The sequence below is a fragment of the Histomonas meleagridis genome (assembly GCF_020186115.1).
Source record: "Histomonas meleagridis strain 2922-C6/04-10x chromosome Unknown contig_1, whole genome shotgun sequence".
NCBI lineage: Eukaryota > Parabasalia > Tritrichomonadida > Dientamoebidae > Histomonas > Histomonas meleagridis.
The window spans coordinates 880,968-903,011 of record NW_027150746.1 but is presented as its reverse complement, the minus strand read 5'-3'; the positions used below and the strand labels follow the sequence as shown (position 1 = coordinate 903,011).

At 29.7% G+C, this 22,044-nt stretch overlaps 6 protein-coding genes across 6 annotated transcripts; 3 read left to right on the top strand and 3 right to left on the bottom strand.

Annotated features, from left to right (window-relative positions):
- Window positions 1–8,661: 8,661 nt before the first annotated feature.
- On the bottom strand, window positions 8,662–9,453 carry GO595_000248 (Acyltransferase family protein; the record flags this gene model as incomplete). Its single annotated transcript, XM_067915389.1, has 1 exon — window positions 8,662–9,453. The coding sequence occupies one exon, from the start codon at window positions 9,451–9,453 to the stop codon at window positions 8,662–8,664; it is 792 nt and encodes a 263-aa protein (XP_067779703.1).
- Window positions 9,454–10,150: 697 nt separating this feature from the next.
- On the bottom strand, window positions 10,151–13,183 carry GO595_000247 (uncharacterized protein; the record flags this gene model as incomplete). Its single annotated transcript, XM_067915378.1, has 1 exon — window positions 10,151–13,183. One exon carries the CDS (start codon window positions 13,181–13,183, stop codon window positions 10,151–10,153), a length of 3,033 nt encoding a protein of 1,010 aa, XP_067779702.1.
- Window positions 13,184–13,355: 172 nt separating this feature from the next.
- On the top strand, window positions 13,356–14,198 carry GO595_000246 (cytoplasmic dynein 2 light intermediate chain 1; the record flags this gene model as incomplete). Its single annotated transcript, XM_067915367.1, has 1 exon — window positions 13,356–14,198. The coding sequence occupies one exon, from the start codon at window positions 13,356–13,358 to the stop codon at window positions 14,196–14,198; it is 843 nt and encodes a 280-aa protein (XP_067779701.1).
- Window positions 14,199–16,319: 2,121 nt separating this feature from the next.
- On the top strand, window positions 16,320–17,021 carry GO595_000245 (DDE superfamily endonuclease containing protein; the record flags this gene model as incomplete). The annotated part of the gene is made up of 1 exon (XM_067915356.1): window positions 16,320–17,021. One exon carries the CDS (start codon window positions 16,320–16,322, stop codon window positions 17,019–17,021), a length of 702 nt encoding a protein of 233 aa, XP_067779700.1.
- A 1,623-nt stretch (window positions 17,022–18,644) lies between these two features.
- GO595_000244 (RibD family protein) lies at window positions 18,645–19,331 on the bottom strand (the record flags this gene model as incomplete). Its single annotated transcript, XM_067915345.1, has 1 exon — window positions 18,645–19,331. The coding sequence occupies one exon, from the start codon at window positions 19,329–19,331 to the stop codon at window positions 18,645–18,647; it is 687 nt and encodes a 228-aa protein (XP_067779699.1).
- A 431-nt stretch (window positions 19,332–19,762) lies between these two features.
- Window positions 19,763–21,310, top strand: GO595_000243 (uncharacterized protein; the record flags this gene model as incomplete). The annotated part of the gene is made up of 1 exon (XM_067915334.1): window positions 19,763–21,310. One exon carries the CDS (start codon window positions 19,763–19,765, stop codon window positions 21,308–21,310), a length of 1,548 nt encoding a protein of 515 aa, XP_067779698.1.
- Window positions 21,311–22,044: the final 734 nt, after the last annotated feature.

Below are 22,044 nucleotides of genomic sequence, written 5' to 3'. Positions count from 1 at the left end.
ACACGTTTCTTCTAAGAAACATTGCGTTTTAGTATTGTGAACAACTTCCGATTGCAAAACCTATAAAACATGTATCAGCAAAAGTTTAACGAATGAAATAACTAAAAGGCGAAGCGGTTGAAGATCTCTGTATCGTTTTTGATCGATTTATCAATAAGTTTCTCAAGTTTTCTCACGAATGTGTTATTTCTTCTTGGCTTTCCCCATGCATTTCTTTTGTTCGTTACAAATCTCTCCACAAAATTCAGGTTTTAAGATTTTTGGCGTTCAATTATATATTTCTCGAACTTTCAAACACTACACTTGCCTTACTTCAAAATCCAAAGAGGATACATACCTTACATCCTCATCCCATGAAAAAGCGAATGTATCCATTAAAGTAACAAATTTTATTATTCTCAAAGATAATGAATCCTATCCATTTAATATCAGTGCATATAAATATCATTGGCAATTCCCTTTATTAGAATTACCAATTTCATATGTTAAATATTATTTCAAATTCTTTTCATTAGTACTTAATCATTTTACATTAAAAGAACACTTAACATTTTTAATGAATAATATTTTCATAAAGAAAATGTTCAAATCCATTGAAACTATTCAATTTCTAATGAATAACTTTTTTCTTTTGGTATTTTTATTATTTTTCGAAATTAAATTTTTAATGAACAAACTGAAAACAAACGAAAGGAAAAAACATAAAAATGTTTTGATTTTTGTTATATTTTTCATAAATTCTTATCAATTATTTTGTGGTGATAATCTAACATTAATAATAACAAATTTAAATGATTTTGATGATATAGACCAATATAAAGACATCACGAAATTTATATATATTAGTGAAGGAATTTATTCAATTCCAAGTGGTGCATTTTCAGAATGGCCATCAGTTGTTTCAGTAAATTTTGGTAATTCTATATCAGATATTGGAATTTATGTTTTTTCGTCATGTTCTAATTTAGAAACGATTATATTTGGAGGAAATGTTACAACGATTGGCGGTGGAGCATTTTCATTCTGTTCTAATTTAACATTATTAATACTTGGATATGGAATCAGAGAAATTGGAGGTTCAGCATTTGGTAATTGTTATCAACTTGAATGCATTTATTATTATGGTGAAACAGAACCAGAAATTGGTGAAGGTGCATTTTATAATGTTTCAACAAGTGTTATCACATATCCAACATATAAAGGAAGTAAATTTGGACATTTAGGTGTTACCAAAGAAAACGCAGAAGGGACCTGCAATCCAATTCCAACACATTCATTTTCAGCATCACATACATTTAGTAATACATATTCGCAGTCAAATACATTCACAGAATCGTTTCAAAGCGATTTAACATTATCATTTTCATATACATTAACACTTACGCTCACAATTGCTTATTCATTTACTTATTATGAAACGCAAACAAGATCACTTTCATTATCCATATTTAATTCAACATTTTCTTATGTCGAAACAGAATTTCTTTATTATGATTACACAGTTATTATGTATTCAACACATTTTAATTATTATTCAAATTTCATTACAATGCTTCACACCAACATTTTACACACAAATGGACTTACAACTAATGCATTGATTGGAATTGTTTGCGGATCAATTGCATCAGTATTAATAATTGTTGGAATTGTTATATTCTTAATCAAAAGTAATAATAAAAAAGGAAAATCGACATCGACATTACAATTTAAGGATTCGACTACATCAAGTTTAAACCAAATTGAAGATGTCAATACTTTAGTTGAAGATATTGTTAAAGAAGATGAAGACAATTGGCTATGATTTAATGTAAAATAAAAATATATTTTTAATTGATATATTTTAATTTAAATAAATATTATGAAGTGATTCGCAATGAGAAATATTAATCGATTTTCACTTTGCTATAATTAACAATGAAAACATCGTAAATGTTGAATATTGTTTTGATGAAACTTTCTAAAGATCAAATAGAATCAGATATTATTTATTTACAAATGATTTATAGTTTACAATAGAAATTTTTCGTAAAGTATTAGATGTTAAATGTAAATGATATGAATCATTAAGTTACTGTACAAAACATTAATGGAAAACTAAATTATTTAAATGAAAAGCATTCATATTGCAAAACATTATATATAAAGATAATTACAATCAATCGATTAACAATCGCCATTAATATAGAAGCAATAAGATATGAAGTTTGTGATATAACTTTATTTACAATTTATTAACATACAATGATATGTTTTTCTTACATTATATCACTTAATTATACAAAATATCTCTTTTCTATTTTAGGATGTGTTTAGTTTATTCACATAACTTGTATCGCACAAAATAAAGTTACATAATTAGGATAAAACACATATCTCTCAAAAATCATGAAATTCAATACTATAAAAAGTGCTCAACAACAACAAATATATATCATTTTAATCAGCAAACTCCGCTCTAACACATTCATTCATTATATTATTTAAAAGTGCTTTTGCAAGCATTTTAATGTATTATCTATTGTGGCGTCTTTAAATATTGAAAAAAACAAATTTAAGGTTAAATTGAAAAACTTCAAAAAAGAAACAAATTTTTTTCATGTTAACCGTATGATTTTTAACTTTTGTATTGGCCGATGTGTATTTGGCAAAGGCCTTCAAGCTATATTAGATCTTGAAGCATGAAAATTCTTCATTTGTTGTTCATTTCGGCCTTAACAAAGCATTTTACAACCGACATAATACCAGGTATACCATTTTTTACAACCACAAAAATATCAAATATGAAAAAGAACTTAAGCAAAGAAGGGCACTCTTATACACACAATGTAGAAGTCCCAATCTTTGGAATTACGTATGCAAATTTTGATATATTTAATAATAATTCTGCTTTCTTTAAAACAAGCATATTTTTAAATTTCTTGACTGACAGTAAGTGTACATCAGAAATACTTCAATTCTTTTATGACAAAATAAAATTCCTACCATCATATTTTACAATTTCACAAAATAAATTCTTTACAACCATTATGATTATTGAAAACAATATATCAACACAAGCTTTAAAGATGCATTATGGGAATATATCTTTAATCCAGTATGAGTTTCTTTGTTTTGCATTGATGCCAAACGATAAACAAGTCCGACCATTTAAATTCAATGCTTATGTTCGTTTAACCGCTATATTTTCAATGATGATTGTGGTGGTTTATGTCAATTTTTTTCAGAAAAAACCACTTTTTCCACAGAAATTTTCTTTGACCAACTACGAATTGAAAACAAACGAAAGGAAAAAACATAAAAATGTTTTGATTTTTGTTGTATTTTTCATAAATTCTTATCAAATATTTTCTGGTAATAATTTAACGTTAATAATAACAAATTTAAATGATTTTGATGATATAGACCAATATAAAGACATCACGAAATTTATATATATTAGTGAAGGAATTTATTCAATTCCAAGTGGTGCATTTTCAGAATGGCCATCAGTTGTTTCAGTAAATTTTGGTAATTCTATATCAGATATTGGAATTTATGTTTTTTCGTCATGTTCTAATTTAGAAACGATTATATTTGGAGGAAATGTTACAACGATTGGCGGTGGAGCATTTTCATTCTGTTCTAATTTAACATTATTAATACTTGGATATGGAATCAGAGAAATTGGAGGTTCAGCATTTGGTAATTGTTATCAACTTGAATGCATTTATTATTATGGTGAAACAGAACCAGAAATTGGTGAAGGTGCATTTTATAATGTTTCAACAAGTGTTATCACATATCCAACATATAAAGGAAGTAAATTTGGACATTTAGGTGTTACCAAAGAAAACGCAGAAGGGACCTGCAATCCAATTCCAACACATTCATTTTCAGCATCACATACATTTAGTAATACATATTCGCAGTCAAATACATTCAGTCGAAGTAATGCATATTCTAATTCAAATACATTTTCAGCGCCGTATTCATTCAGTAGTAATAATACATATTCACAGTCAAATACATTTACTGAATCATTTCAAAATGATTTAACGAAATCTTTTTCATATCTATTAACAGTCACATTATCATTTACGCAATCATTTACTTATTATGAAATACAAACAAAATCACTTTCACTAATTGCGATTAATTCGTCGTATATTTACATTGAAACGGAATTTATATATTATGATTACACAGTTATTATTTATTCTACATATTATAATTATTATTCGAACTTCTTTACATTTATATATAGTAATGAATTTCAAACAAATGACAACAAAACGACAATTATCATAATAATCGTTTGCGTTATTATTGTTGTTATTATTATTATTATTATTATAATTTCAATACTAATTATATTATTGCTACGAATTAAAAATAAAAAAGAAGAAATTGCAGAAAATGAAATATCAGAACAACAAAATGATAATAACCAAAGTACAAACACATTCACCACAGGAATATCTATCTCAAATATTGAAGAAGATCCATTTGCAGATGACTTCAAAGAAGATAAATTCATTGTGCAAATGTAACTAAGATAAATAAATATTAAAATATAGTATGTTCTAAAGGTAAATCATTTTTAGTATTGCGTTTTTTGTTTTTCAAAAACTTTTGAAATCATAATGATGAATATAATATGTCATCCTTTATTGGCGACGTAAAGTAGTAAAAATAGGAGCACTAAAAACAAACAATGTTTATTGAAGTTTTGTGCAATATCTCATGAGATTGAATGGATGGATTTTGGGGCCCCTTAAGTTGAACTGACATGTGTATTGAGTTTCGTCATGGCTTTTTCAATATGCCTGGCTGGATGATTTATGTCAAAAAAAATTGAGTAAAAATATTACAGCCAGCTTATGCAATGTAACTATAAAAAAAATATTGAACTTAAAAGAATTGATAAATTATCTAAACCACCAAAACAGGCTCGGCGACCAAAAAAAATTAATCCGCCTGAATTAGATATGACATTAATCTCAAAAATTGTAAATTTATTCACTCAACTATCGAGTTCCACCACAAAATATCATGTTTTAAATTCAATATATGAAATGGTTAAAGACCATCCACATATCATTAATTGCTTAGATCCACAAAAATATCCTTTCATTAATTCTTTAGGATCTCTATTAATGGATTCAAATGAAAAAGATTCCACACTAATTATTCGTATTCTAGCTATCGTACATAGAGATAGTGATTTACCTTTGTTACCCTTAGAAAAATATCTTGATCCCTTCATTGTTCATCTTCACAATGACATAACGTCAAATGCGTCCGCTGAGATTATTTCTACCTTAATTGGCCTTGATTCCTCTGTTGCAGATTCCCTTATCTATGATTATGATTTTCTCAATTTTGCAAAATTACCTTCAAATCACGTTAACAATGTTCTTAAAGTCCTCAAATATGTTCTTTTAAGTTGTTCTCCTGATCACATCATCAACAACGAGCTCACAGTGATGCAACTTCTTCAAACAGCATTTTTTTTCAAAGATGAAAATTCATTTAAAATTTCTCTTTTATGTTTTAATCGATTTATACCGCTTGCGACCAATCAGCTTGCAATCATCATAACTCCAGCAATGCTTCATTACTTAATAGAAATCCAAATTGATCCATTTTCAACTGAGCTTATCTTTATTAATCAAATTTTGTTAAAAGATAATTACTTCTATGTGAACCATCTTTACGTCATTGATTGGGTCTTTTCATGTCCGTCAAACCCAAACATAAGGCAATATGCGTATCGAGTCATTGCAAACTTTTCGTTTCTTCCCGAATACAGCGGTTATATCATTGAAAAAAATTATCACATTCAATTTTTGAATGAGTACGATGGAATGCCATTCAAATTGATGGACGACTTTTATATTTTCTTTTGTAGGATAATATTCTTCGATAAGGAAAAAACTGTGATGAACTCTAACTTGTTTTTGCCTATTTTTGATGGTATGATATCTTTCGTGAGTTCTTGTTGCTCAATTCAATTCTCGAATGCATTCCTTCAAACAATTAATTTTTTAATTGGTAATATGAAAGATGAAATTTTGGGCGTCATCGCAGATTTCGGTGTTCATGATATCCTTTTGGAGTACACAAATTGTGAAAATGAGCAGATGAGAATAAGCGCATTGGCATCGATTGAATTACTTGAAGAACCTTTACAAAGCTAATAAATAGAAATAAAAATATATTTAAATCATTTTCATCTGTACAAGTTCGAAATTCATTTCATTTTTCAGAATAAGAAAATTTAAGAAATTAATATATTTATTAATTAATAAGGTGCGCAACCATTGTCAAATTAAACGAAATCGATTTTAAGTTATCAAGAAAATGATAATGATATCAATAAATATTAATACAGAAAATGTTATTAATTCCTTCATATTGAATAAGGTTCATTTGCGAAAGATTTTGAAGAAAACATAATATTCGCCAAATAACAAAAAAATTTGTATTTATTAAATTAATAAATAAATGAAAAATTATTTTGTTCTTAAAATATGTTTATTTATATCTGACTAAAAAATGTTTCTTCTTTGAAATCGTCTGCAAATGGATCTTCTTCAATATTTGAATTATTAATAACTGAAAATGTATTATCTATTTCATTAATTTTAATATTATTTTCATCTGAAATATTCATTTCTTCTTCATTTTGTTTTCGCTTCTTATTTTGTTATTTAATCATAAAAATTATGATGTCGATAATTATCAAAACTTTCACAATAGCGCGGCATATAATACCAATTAACAATTCATTTGATATCGAATTATCTTTTGGTGTAACATATAATAACTATAAGTGGATTCAAATGTTAACAATGAAATTCTATTTATATATTTACTATAAAATGTAATCGAAATGGTAATAGATAATGACTGAGTTAAAGTGAACGAATGTGTTAAAGATAAAGTTACATCTGATGAATAAGTAACTGATGCAGTGAAAGTGTTCGACTTAGTGAATGCATTACTTTGTGTGGATGTGAGTGTTGGCCGGATACATTCGTCAAGTATTGTTCCCTTAGTAACATTCATATTTCCAAATGTTTCATTTTGATATGTTTCTAATGTCATAACTGTTGTCGCATTTATATTAACAAATGCGTCATTTTGTATTTCTGGTGAATTTTTCCATTAAAATGAATACATTTAAGTGATATACAATTAATAAATGCACAAGAATTAATATAATTAACATTTTCACCAATAAAAATTGTTTCTAAATTAAGACAATAAGCAAATGCATCATTCATAATAGAAGTGACTGAATTAGGAATTGTAAATGTTTTACTTTTCATATTTGGATAACTAATAATTTGTGTAATTTCTTTATTATATAAAACGCCATCATTTTCATAATTCGAATATTCAATATTTTCATATGAAACATTAATAAATTGAAGTTTTGTACATGCTAAAAATGCATTTCCAATCGAATAAACAGAACTTGGTATATAAATATTCACAAGGTTTGTACATCCTCTCAATGCATCAGATCCAATACTTCGTACGCCTACATCTAAAGTTATTGTTTCAATTCCTGTACATTTCTAATATGCATTACCACCAATGCTATTACAACGAATTGTAATGTTAATTAATGAAATACATTCATAAAATGCACAATCTCCAAAACCACTCATTAATTTTTCTGGAAATTGTACATATTCTAATTTTTTACATGATGCAAATGGTCCACTATTTATAGTTTCAACTGACTCTCCTTTTATTACTGATGTTAATGAAGGCCATTTTCTGAATGCATTATTTTCAAGCTTTCCAACATTAATAATTATAACACGTTCTGTAACATTCATATACTCTTTTGAAAGATCATTGAAATCAGATATTGTAAGTGTTTTTGTCTCTGCTTCATATAATTGCTTTGTATTAACAAAAAATATAATCATCGAAATCAAAAATATATATTTGAAATTTTGTTTACTTCTGTTATAAATTAAATAATTCTTATAAAAATATTTAATAATAGTAAGAAAAAGAATATTAAATATAATTAAAAATGAAATAATGTATAGATTGTTGATTTAAATCTGTAACAAATGAAATTCCTTAATAAAAAATAACAGCAATCTTATTGTTACAGATTTTGCTTTTGTTGCATCTAGCAGTCTTGGTGACACCTATCTTTCCAACGGTTTAAAATGGAGTGTTCATTATAATAATGCAAGGCCTCATACTGCAAAAAAAGTAAAAAAAGTTGATATTAACCACAAACTTCTTAAAATTAGATCATCCAGCCTATTTCCCGATCTAGCACCATGCGACTTTGGGCTCTTTGGTACGGTAAAAGTAAGGATGGTAGGAAATTAGTGTTCCCGAAAATTAGCGATCTTAAAATTGAGATAACGAAAATTTTGAATCAATTCACCCAAGAAGAAATAATAATATCACTCTCGAATAAGAAGATTGAAACAATGTATCCATATGAATGGAGAGTATATTGAGTAAAGAATCAATATATTATATTATTTTTAAAAAAATATTAAAAATTGGAAAAATCATACAAACTTTCCAAGCACCATATAATTGTATTTAAACTAAAGATAACCACAAAATAATACATCGATTATTAAACAGCTTTTTAATAAAGAAAGAATTTTTATTCATATTTCGTATTGTACTTTACTCCGCTTTATTTCTCAAAGGGTCGTCTTTTTTGGTAAACAATTCCTTATTCGTTCTACAACAAGCTAATGTTCCCAAATGATTTGCGATTTGTAATTCTGATTCTGCTGCTCTTTCCTTTGGCGATTTATTTGATCCCTTCCAATTTATTGGTTCAAGACAATCCAAATCAACTGTCATGAACGGGATACTAAAATGCTGATATATGTATAGCGGAAGGAAATCTTCGTTCCATGAAATGGTTGACATACTTCTTGGTGTTAACCAGAGCCTATAACGTATAGCAACTGGTTGAACAAGAGTCTCAGATATGTATGCGCCACTTCGAAAGCCAACAAGAGCTTCGCCATTTGTGACTTTGCCCTCCGGAAATACAACAACAGGAAGAAGACTAGGATCATTAGCAATGTTAACAAGATGCGTGGATATGTTTTGTCGTTTGGAACGGTCAACAAAGACAAAATCAAAAATCTCTGCAGTTCGTTTAATAAACGTATTTGTTGATAGATATGAAGCTGCTAAATATGAGACTGGAAATTGATGGAGAAGAAGGACTGTTTCAACTAAGGAAAGATGATTTGCAACAATAGTACGAGAATCTGGATGAATACGCCCATGAACATTGATCTTAACAATACCTAAAAAGAAAAGAGCTAGACGTACAAATGGCCTGCAAACATGAAATGCCCAGGTTTTGAAGGCACGAGGCGTTTTGAAAAAGCGTTTAAAAATTGGAAGAATTGTAACAGTAATAAAAAATAAGAAAAAGAAAAATACAACAAGAATCATCTTAATTGGACCCAAAAATACAATAAAACAAAATAATCGATATAATTTCATTAAGAATGATGGATGTGTTGGTTGAAATAAATCCATGAAATCCTTATCTGACATGTTTGAAAGTTCTTTTTGGTTATGTAATTTCTGGTTATTTCTTGGTATTTCGATATACATTTTGGCGAATCTCTTTTTTGTAAAGAGGCTGGGCAACAATAAACGTTCTCCTACATTCCAATTAATAAATTCTTACAGTTTAACCAAATCAAAACCATTTCCTCAAACTATTTTCAATTTTAACCAACAGCTACCACCGTAATCTCATAAAACATATTCCAAATTCTGTTTTATTGCTAACTCACACATAGTCAAACACAAGTTTCCACTCATTTCCTATCGTCGTAATAAACGGTTATTCACACAATTTCATTTAAAAAGTCATTTGTTCAACAGAGAAATTGCAATGATAAAATTATTTTATGTGAAATATGCCTATTAGATTAATTCACATAAAGATGACTTTGTAATTGCTGAATGTAGATGACCCATGTAACAACGCGGAGTCATCTTTCTGCAAAGCAATCGCCAAAAGACATTTCGTTTCTTTTTAACAAATTCTGAGAAACCGATAGACATTTCTGAAGTCTGGCCTACGATAGACGTAGATTTCAATTAAGCGGTTAATAAACATCGAAAAAGTTAATTATATTTATTGAATCTTTTGTGTGAAACGGTTGAGCGATTGTTGGTTTGTGAACAGTGATGTGACAACTTCGTTAGCGTTTGGAATCGCGCTGACAATTTGTCGCGTTAAGTTCACAATTCCTTGTTCGGTTTGCTGTGAAAATCCAAACAAACCGAACTCTCTGTTTTTGACGCCAAGCGTTTGAGCAAACACGCGTAATATCTCTGGTGCCATTTGTTGTACCACTGGGTTTTGCACATTGATGTTCTGTATCAAAGTCGAGTAGATAAACTCTGCCAATTGGAATTCACTTTTTAATGGAAGCTTCGAGAGAATTGGCGCTATGTATTGGTTAAATTGATCGTTATGTTTCCGAATTATTGCACATAGAAAGACAATTGAATGTGCAATTGTCGAGTGATAATATGTTTCTCCATTATATTGTGATGAAAACGCTTTCTCTGTGAATTGAAGAAGTTGTTGGATTTGATCTAAAACAGATTCTTCATCAAATTCGAGAATTGTTGAAATCGCATCGATTGGTGATGGATTTGCATAAAATGGTTTAACATCATCATTTTCACCAGTGTATATTTCCAAATATTTTGCTACTGATGACTTAATGATATTAAGGAAAAATTTCTTGGAAAGTGGTTGCATTTGTGAATGAAACATTTTATAAGCTGTTGTAAGCACATTTATATATTGCGCTAATTCAAAGAATTTATAATTCTTTGTTAAGAGCATTTTACCCTTATCGATAAACTTTGTAAATGGAAAAACATTTGGTAAGCATGTCAAAACCGCCATAAAGAAGTCAAAAAGTTTCTGTGATTCAGGGGCGCCCCATTCGCTATTCTTTTGGAATTTTAATTTATGTTCAATTGATAAGAAAGCCTTTTGTAATGAAGCATTTAAAAACTGTTCTGGTATTTCCATCTTTCTTATTATTAAGAATTTAATTGACTTGAAACATTTTGCAACGACTTTAGCATCATCTGAGTCGAATAGTGGAACTAAACCTTCTAAAAATGGGACGAAATCATTTGCAAATACAGCACCATACATACCTGCAGATATAGCATTTAGCTGTAATTCTTGATAAGGAAATGACATACAAACAATTGGTACATTTAACCATTTGGTTGGATCTTCAGGAGCAAGTGTGGGATAACATTTAAAGATCCATTTGATTAATAATAAAATTGATGTCAAACCGTTGATTGATGCAGGGAAGTAACCTTCTTCATCTTCAGGCTCATCATTAGTTTCAGTAAATAAATCTTGTGTAAAGAATGTGTCGACAAGCTCGATAATATTTTCTTTGTATTTCATTAATATCGGAAATTGCCCTATAATTAAATTTCCAACTGAAAACATGACGGAATTTCGCATTTCTAAATCATCAGTTCGTCCTGAAAGTAAAATAAGTTGTAGAGTTTGCTCAAAAACAGAGTCAAGCTCATTTGGCGCAAAACGAAGAAGCATACCAATAGCTGGAATGGCTTGCGTCTTAAGAATGGGATCATTTGAATTTGCGGCTTGACTTAAAAGTGGAAATATTTGCTGTACAAATGGAATAATGTCTTCTTCGGCATCAATGACACAATCAGAAAGTGATTCAATGGCTAATGGATGAAGTTGCTTGATCTCAGGATTTTCATTAAAAATTACAGCAAAAAGTGAGGTAATGATGGGTTGTATAATATCAGAAGAGATTGGAGTCTCACCTAGAATTGTAATAAGAGCTATTAATGATGCTTTGGAAAGTTCATATACATTACATGAAATAAATGGAAGAAGATTATTGATAAGAGTGATTGAAACATCAGATTGCTCTTCTGTAAGGATTCCACCAATGTCATTAATGCAAAGAAGAGCAACTTCACGAAGTTGAAGAGATGGATTTCCAAGCCATTGAAAAACAATGTTAAGAACTTCTGTAATATTGGCGAGGATATCTTCACTGAGCTTTTCAATCGCAAAGAAGAAAACAATTGCATATGCAAGTAATAAAGGTTCTGTTGTTGCCATTTGTGAACATTGTTTTAATATCTCGTAGAAATTTGGATCTTTGAGATTATCAGCTGCTTCTTCAATGGTGCTTGCAATATAAGATGCATCGCTATTATATTCATAGAATAAGCCATTGGAAACGGTCGCCACAACGGTTATAACGGTTTGTATCAGTGTTGCTGTAGCCATCGATAAGTGTTCTCCAAATCTATGAATAAGAGCCATAATTGGATTAAAAATGTGGATGTATTTATCAACAGAAATACCAGGAGTAGTAAGGATGGATAAAAGTGCTTCTAAAACTTGTTCTGGTACAATTGGAAGAGAATTTCCTGAAACTGCATCATTTAAGGAATTAGCAACTTGACATATGAGGTTGTAGTTTTCTGTAAAAAGAGAATTTTTAAAGACTTCAAGCATATATTTGAAAGGTTCAAGTGTTATTGATATTGTATTTGCTGGAATAAAACCTATGAGAATACCAGTCATTTCACATGCACATCCAATTCTTTCTTGGTTATTAGATTGGAAGGCTTCATTTGCAAATGTCATATATGTTGGGAAAAAATTGGCCGTAATTTCTTCTGGCATCCATCTAGGGAGTGAACCTATTAAGTACATTGTCAATTGAAGCGCATCCAAGTTTTGATTTAATTTTGGTAATTGCTGGATGAAATTAAATAAATTTTCCCAACATTTTGTTTCAGTTTGAAGAACAATCTCATAAGCATTAATAATGTTAAATCCTATATTTAAATCAGATTCTCTTTGGAGTAAGTCAAAAAATTTTGCTTTGATTTGTTCTTTGGCATCTGTCTCTAGAACCATTTTCCATGTGTTATTCAAACATTTCTTAAGACCTAAAACAGCGGAAAGCCTTATGGTATTATTTGGTGAAAGAGTAATGATTTCGATGAGTGGGAATAATGCATTTGGCTCTTTGTAAATTTGAAGTAATTTCTGTGAAATTGCATACCTTTGTTCATCAGGGATATTTTGAGAAAGTGTAAGCGTATAAAGTTCATGTAATTCTTGTGTCATTAAAAATGGTGGCGCAAACAAGTCGAACCGCCATAATAAATCATAAAAAAGTGCTGCAAACGTACAGTGATGGCGGGAAATAATTGAATCAAATACAATCGTTTAAATTTTTTTGTGGCCGTTTATGAATTTAAATAACGATCTTTATTAATTCAATAAACCTGATTAAAAAATGAGCGATGTTTGGGGGGAATTGATTAAAAATTCATCAATAACCCAACCAGATCTCGGTGCATCTGAGCCAAACTTTTTATTTGTTGGATCAGAACGTTCAGGCAAAACTACATTACAAAATATTTTTTTCAATAAAGCAGATGACCAACCTCATCCAACACTTGCTCTATCATATCAAAGCTGTACTGTAAAGGTTTCTGGCCATTCGCACACTCTTCATTTTTGGGAGCTTGGAGGTGGTCTTCAATTAGATCGCATTCTTGACACAATTATCAGTGAATCATCCAAACCTAATTTCCTCATTTTCATATGCATTAACCTTACTAACTCTTCATCTATTTTAGATGGTCTTAGTTGGGCTGATCTTATTACATCACGTTTTGGAAACAATAGACGCTCTGTATTTTTTGCGTGCACACATTACGATTTGTTTGATCTTAGGGATCCCAATGAGAAAGAAATCATTAATAATGGAATTCGTTCAATTGCATCTCAACAGAATTTCGGAATAATTTATACATCTAACAAACAAAGTGAACTTTGTACACGCTTCAAAGACATCATTAAATTCATTGGAATTGCAAAATCAAAGCTTCGACAAAAGTCTTTTGATTCTCCTCTTTTAATATCACCAGGCGAAGATAAGGAATCAATCGACAATAGAGATGCGATTTCTGCACTAATGAAACTATTAAGTCAAGAAACCGAAGGTTCAAAAGAAGTGTCGCCAAGAGGAATGAACATAGCGGAAAATCCTCAATTTGCGGAAGAAGAAATTGATGCATTAAGAACAAACGGAAAAGAAAAACGAAATAAAACTAAGATGAAAAATAAAAATTAATAAAATATTTATATTGGTAGTAATCTGTTATACCAGTAATTCTAATTTTTATAATTTTTTCCAGTTGGAGATTTTATTAAATAATTTTTCACAGCAATATTAAAAATTGACCGTGATCCCTAATCGGATTTATTTTTTGGGGTTGGTAACAGTCGCCTATTGAAAAACAATTGTCTCCTCAGGTTTTATTACTGAAGATTGAGACCTTATTGAAACAAAAAATTTAAATAAAAAATAAAATGAATTTTTTTCTCTAGTTGACGATTATTTTGAATGTAATAAGAGAACATATTTCACCTAGTATTTTTTTGATTAAGTATGCAAATATTTGAGAATTGAAACAATCCATGTTGGATTGAAAATATGAGTGGACGATACTTGTGTATGTGGTAAATGTTGCTTGTGGTTGAGGTGGGGTTGATAATAGATGTTACTTGCATATGTTGTGGTGTGTGTAAAGTCAGTGCAGTAGCCATAATTACCAAAAATTATATTTCAACAGTAAGAATTTTAAAGTAATTTTCCTTTGAAATTATGTAAATTTCATATCATGATAAATTTTAGACAAGATAATCATTTCAAAAAACAAAAAAGTATTCAAAAAGTAGGGGACCATTCAAAAAAGCAAGAAGGCGAATTCTGGTCAATCATTTTTCATCAAATGAATAAAATTTCATTTCAGTAATACTTTGCAAATTCATAAGTTTCCATTAGACGCTGACATCTCAGGTAAAACAATAATTGAATCAATAAATCCTTTAAGGAAAATATAAAAAATTTAATAAAAAGCAGGAAACGAAAAAATGTAAAAGTTGTTTCAAACTCAAAATCAGTTGATGGATGTTGAAAAAAAACACAGAATAAATAAAATCTTTGAACCTATTCGATGATAAATCATTAAAATTCTGAAGATATTGAACAAAAGAATCGTTGTCTCTTTCCGCATAATCATCAGTTCATGTTTGATAACCATTATTAGGTTGGCGTATGGTATCTGATAATTCGGATGATACGCCAATAGCTATTAATTGTTGATATCAGATGAGAATTTTGATACAACATTTTTTTGTAAAATAGAACTAAAAGATATGCGATTTGATTTTTTGCATATTTTAGTAATATTTCCAGTGGAAATATTAAAATATTATTGATTGATCAAGAAATTAATATTACTGAAAAAAATAACTTGTAAATATGGATAATATATGCGTTAAATAAAGAAAGCCCAAACATTGAAATAGAATTTTCATTTCAAAGTGCGCAGAAGAAGATTCTTATCCAATTAGAAAAGTCATTAACAAGATAAAGAATTCTATGCAATAAAAATAACAAAACTATAATTCTTATTATTTGCAGACTATTTCGTTACAGCAATGAGTGAACTAAAACGAATTAATCATGAATGCGTCATCAAATCGAGTCCATATAATGCAGCAATATTTAATGAAGATCAAAAGAATTATACAACCTTAATATCACAAACAGTCCCATCATAAAAATAGCATTTAAACATAATAACAATAACTTAGTAGTATTAGAAAACTCATATAAATAAGTGATAATATCGAACATTATACCCTGATGTCTATCCATTTCGCGATTTTTACGACCGTTTATATTATTCAAAAAATAGTAAACGGCCTAGTGTGGCCACAATGCACAGCAATATATTTCCAGGAAAACTCCATAAAGACTACACGAAATACAAAAAAAGGCCAATGCTCGAATGTGTTATAATTCAGATTTCAAGAGGATACCCAAGAATTTCTAAGATTGCACAAACAAGTCAAATTCCTGATTCCACCTTAAGATCTCGGAAATATAAATTAAAGCATAATCCTGCTTGGAGACCATGGTATAATGATCATGGAAGTGATCATTATAATATATTTACAGACATAGAAGAACAATCAATTAAGGATTTTATTGTCGATTGTTTTTTACAACCAGGTTATGTGTTTACCAATGAAGACTTCATAATAATCGCTATGAATGCATATCTAACAGAATATCAAGATATAACTAATTTTGAAGAAATGATAGATTTTTTAGTTTCACACCAATTTATCGCAGAATTTAAAAAAGAGAAACCATCTATCTTCTAGAGTTTCACATTCTAAAATGAGACCAAATGTGACTGATAAAGAAAAATCTAATTGGATCGAAACAATACATAACTATCTTACTTATGTTGATCATAGTAGAATTGGCAATGTGGATGAAACATGCTTAAAGTGTTTTCCAAATGGTATGGTAACTTGGGCAGAAAGAGGATCTGATGGAATATCGATCAACTTAAATTCTTCACCGAAGGCATCAATGACTGTCGTGGCAAGCATACGTTTAGATGGAATCAAAATTCTTCTATATTTTATAGCAAAAGGGAAGACTGATCTTGTAGAAACAACACAAATTAGTGATGTTTCACCTCACATCTCCACCCACTCAGAAAACGGCCGGACCACTGAGGAAACGTTTTATGAATATTTACTGTTCCTCCGACAAAACTTCAATGACGAAGATCTTATACATTTGTTACTTGACTCATATAAATCCCACAAATGTCAATCAATTATTGATTTGGCAGAAACTCTGAAGATTAAATTATATTTCATACCACCCCGTATGACTGATGAATTTCAACCATTAGATCGAAGGGTCTTCGGGTGTTTGAAGGCTACAGCACGTTATCTGTTTCGAAAAGAGTACAATCAAAACAATGAAAGAAAATTTACCAAATTACAAGCAGCACAATGCATGGTTTGGGCATGGGAACACCTGCAACCCAATATAATCCAAGAGTCTTGGTCAATCTATGAATAAAACATTTATTCATTAATTTTCTTTCAGACAGAAAGTATTCATATTGAGAGAAACGGTTTTTAACGGTCGTAAAAATCGCGAATTGGAAAGACATCAGGGTAATGATAAGCATTCAGTCAAGGAACCAATTTGACTATGTTTGCTCGGATTAAAACCAAGGTAAATGCCTAACTTCCAAAAATCAATTCAAGAAAAAACAACAAGACTCTCACAAACTGTTATCAAGCAGAATTACTTTAGGATTTCAGAATTATTGATTATATTTATTTCGATTTTATTGGCCATCTCAATTGTGAAAATTTTACCAAAACCAGAGGATAAAATCCCTATCAGGTCTTATTCATTACCAGACTTAATCCCAGAATTTGTTACCAAGGCATTGTTAAAATTTTGGAATAAATTTGGTAATCTATTCAAATTTATTCGATGTATTGGAATCAGGATTTTGGAACTTTTTAATTTTATTATAGACCAATTCATTAAACTCTTTTTATTCATAGCCATCAATCTTTTGAAATTTATGAATTACATACTCTATTTTCTTACGCGCATATCACTTTCTTTTCGATGGTTCTTTACTCTCCTGCATGATTTCTTTGCCGATATCTTCATAAATATACTCTTTTTCTTCAAATACATATGCATTCAATTATTCAAAGTTATCTTTTTCATAATTGACTCTATTAGATCCTTCTTTGTTAAACTTTCGACTCTTTTCCCCATGTTACCCCATATATTTATCACTCTTTACAACTTCATTAGATTCATTATTCTTAGCATATATAATTTCTTTGTTCGTATTTTTACTCTTATCTTCACATTTATTCATCAAGTTTTCAGTTTTGTTCATCTTGATTTTGTCTTCGATTTCTTCAAACAAATTGTTATTCGTCTTCGAAACATTCATTTTATCAAACCGCCGAATCCAATTAAGTTAATTATACAGTTTATTGGCAAAGTTTTCCGATTTATTTTCGATAATTTGTTGTTATTGATCCGAACTGTTTTGTATTTCCCATTCTTTGTAATCGATCGAATTGTGCTTGTGATGTCGAAGATAATTCCATTCTTAAATGGCATTGTTGATTGGTGGAATGGATTATGTGAAGACGGAACAGATGGCTGTAGTAAAGCAAACATTAAAAGATTTAATGAAATCAGAGAAACTTTGGAATATCTCAATGAACGCATTGATAAATTATCAAATATGATAAATTCTGTGAATAATCAAACAGATAATAAATAAATAAATAATAATTTAAACATGTATTAAATAAAGGTTCTTGAGCTTATAATTTGTTTTTTCATTGTTTTCATTCGTATTAAATGCTTAAAATTTGAAATATCTCATTTTTGATCAAATATGATTTTAGAATTAAATTGTCATACTAAATTAACACAGCGAATTATGAATAAGTACTATTCCAAATATATACAAAATAAATCTTGATTAATTTACCATTCCATACAGTAAAATAAACATAATTTGATAAATATTCTATATTACATTATCAAATACTTTTTCAACGAACAGATTACAATTTATAGTATTTCATTCTTAATTACATTAATTTAATGAAATTTGTAACTATCTTAATCCAAACAAAAACATAAAAAAAAAAATTAATTTTTATTCACTAAATATTTGAGCCATACTGTTCCTCCTTCGAGTTTTTGAACATCTTTTAATGTAAACGTGAATGTTTTCGGATCCATGAAATCGGATCTTTCGAAGAGGGTAACAGTGTTGTTTTCACCATCTGCAAGAGGTGCAAGAACAATGCTAAGTTCATCAATTAATCCGGCTTGCAAAAACGTATAATTAATGAATCCTCCGCCTTCAATCATTAATTTTTCGATGTGGAAAAGTTTTTGAAGTTTATCAACAGTGAGTTGACAGTCAATATGTTCTTTTCCTGCAATAATATATGAAATTTCATGCTTACGTAGAAATGCACGATATGAATTTGGTACTTTCTCACTTAAAACTTCAATAATATGTGCTTCTGGTCGATTAAGATATTTAAGTGAATTAGTTTTCCAACCAATACGACCAGATGTATCAACTGAAACATAGTACATTTCACAATTATCTTTTGCTACATAATCACCTTCAGGAACTTCGGGTGCATTTTCATCAATATCTGGTTTGGCATAAAATGTGAAGTTTTCATCGGTGGTGACACGGCCACATACCCAAGCATCTGGATGATAAGAATCATTGGTTGTTTCATAATGATCATTTGATTGATCAAGTTCAAGTGTTTTCATGTAAGGACCAGTGATTTTACCATCAAGGGATGTAAGCATGTGACATACAATGTATGGCTTGCTCATAACAGCAACAAAAAAATGAGAAGAATTACTTCACTTTACGATAAAAATTGAATGATTCGATAAATATTGAATGGAATTAAATTAAAAAGACGATCACTAACGGTCTTGATAAATGTCCAAAGATGAAAATATTTTAATATTTAAAACGTTTGGCCCAAAGCTTTGAATGTTTTTCAACAATTGCAAAGGATAGTATAAAGTTTAATCCTCAAATTACTTAAATTAATTAAATGTTTTTAATGTATATCAAAAAAAAAATTATCAATGGATCATTTAATATACATTTATTCTACAAGTTTAGCTTCATATTGTAATTATGTTTTAACAAGGAAATAAGACAAATGGAATTCCATTTTTTGAGCAAGCCATACACCATTTGAAAAGTTTACTCGAGGCAGCCTTTCATGAACTACAAAAGTGGTTTAAAAAGCAAAGAATCATCACATATTTTTCAAGACAGAACAAAGCAAATTGGGCCTGAAGAGGAAGAAGATTTCACAGATGAAGATATGACAATGGAAGAAAAAAATCAAATAATTGGACAAGCACTTGAAAATGCACCCATTCACTGCCAACACTTCAATGAAGCACTTGTAAGTGCAAGCACTGAAATTAAGAATATTATGATCGAAATAACATGCGACGTTAAAATATTAAAATCCAAAATTTATCCCATATTACAAACATATTCCATACTTCAAAACTTATCTTCACTTATTGTTACAGAAGGTATTCTCGAAACTGTTTTATCGAGAGCAATGATACTAATATATCGAATAATCCTTTTTGTACCCCAAACAACAGAATTTTTTTATAACCTTATCCCAATTGATTTTTTACTTCAGACAGGTTTTACAATTGGTCGTTATATTAGGAAAAGTTTTCTATCAATACATATCATCAATAAATTTTATACCTCTAACATCAAAAATTTTAGCGAAACTTTCCATTCTCTTTTTGAGCACACCATTCAGCGTGTTGCTGACTGTCAACTTCAAGTTGATAATGGCTGGGTGGAACCAGATTCACCACCGATACCACCAATTCCGTACAAAAGTTGCTTTAAAAATGAATATCACAAAGCCACTTTAATATTAATTCGTAATCTCACGACACGGCCTCTTCCAGAAGATGATTATAATTCAGTTATGAGTATTATAGTTCAATACATTAATCGCCAAGAACCAAACGATGATTACAATGATGACTTTATATCATTAGTTTTTCAAATCATCAAAAACATGTTATTAACTAAGACTCTAAGCTTTGATGATTTAGAATCAAGTGGTTTAACGCAGAAACTTTTATATGAATTTTATGAAGGTTCATATGTCACTCGACTTTATGCGTGCGATGCCTTTAGTGTTATGGTAGAGAACGGATGGTTTAATGGGATTGAAATCGATATGATACTTACACATATTGATGAAGATGCTAACAAAGACAAATTGACAGCGAGCGCATTACACTTGTTAAATACGATCATCGAATATGTTCCGCCGAATATATTGGACGTTGTATCAGAACTAACTGACTTTTCCGAAACGAATCAAGGGTTCAAAACAATTGCTAAATGCGGAAATGGAGAATACCCTTTTAGAGTGAGAGAAGAAGCCGCAAAATGTTTCATTAACTTGATGAAAAGAGCAAATCTTAATCAGTTAAATGTAATGATTATTGACGAAGAAAACGCAAAAATTACATTCACCGCACTGCTGTCTTTTAGCGAATTGGAAGACGCAGAATTGGTGAACGACGTACTATTCGGAATTTTGAAGTTGTTCGAAGAAAGCGAAAAATCAGGCGAGCAAAGAGTGAGAGACCTTTGGTACTGGTTCTCTGAGCTGAATGGCTCTGACATAATGGAGGACGTGCAAGAACTTAACAAAGATAACATGGATATACAGGAAAAGATAGAAAAGATACAAACAATATGGGAAGATATATGCTAATGAAAATGATATTATTTTGTACAACTGAAAGTTTGATTAAACATTAAATATATATATATATATATATATTGATGTTTATTTTGTATCAAGAAAAATGGAAAGATAAATATATCAATTTGATGTTTTTGCTGAGAATAGTAATTGCAAATAGACTCATTCAAGAGTAACTCACATAAAGCCATTTGTTATGCCTCTGTTAGTGTTTTTCAGGGGTTTTAATTTGATTTCCAAGATATGAGCGCCTCATTAAGAAATCAAAAGTGATTTCTTTTTATCGATTAACGGTCAATGTTGACTTTGTTTACGAAAAGTGGCGTTGGGGTGCTCTAAAATTTGCAGGAAATGCAACAAAAACAGAACGAAGAAATATTAATACCACCAACAAATTTCGCACTTGTAACGAAAGGGGTATACAGAGGTTCATACCCAAATTTTAAAAATTTTTCATTCTTAAAGAATTTAGGCTTAAGATCCATATTGTTCTTATGCCCAGAAGATTATTCCCCTACAAATAAAGAATTTCTAAAAGAAAATAATATTAAGTTGATAAATGTGGCAATGGATGGAAATCGTGAGCCTTTTAAAATGATTGAACCAAAACTAATACACCAGGCTCTAACTGAACTTACAGATTCAAGAAATCATCCAATATATATTCACTGTAATAAGGGAAAACATAGAACTGGAACAGTAATTGGATGTCTTCGAAAACTCCAAATGTGGACTTTGACGTC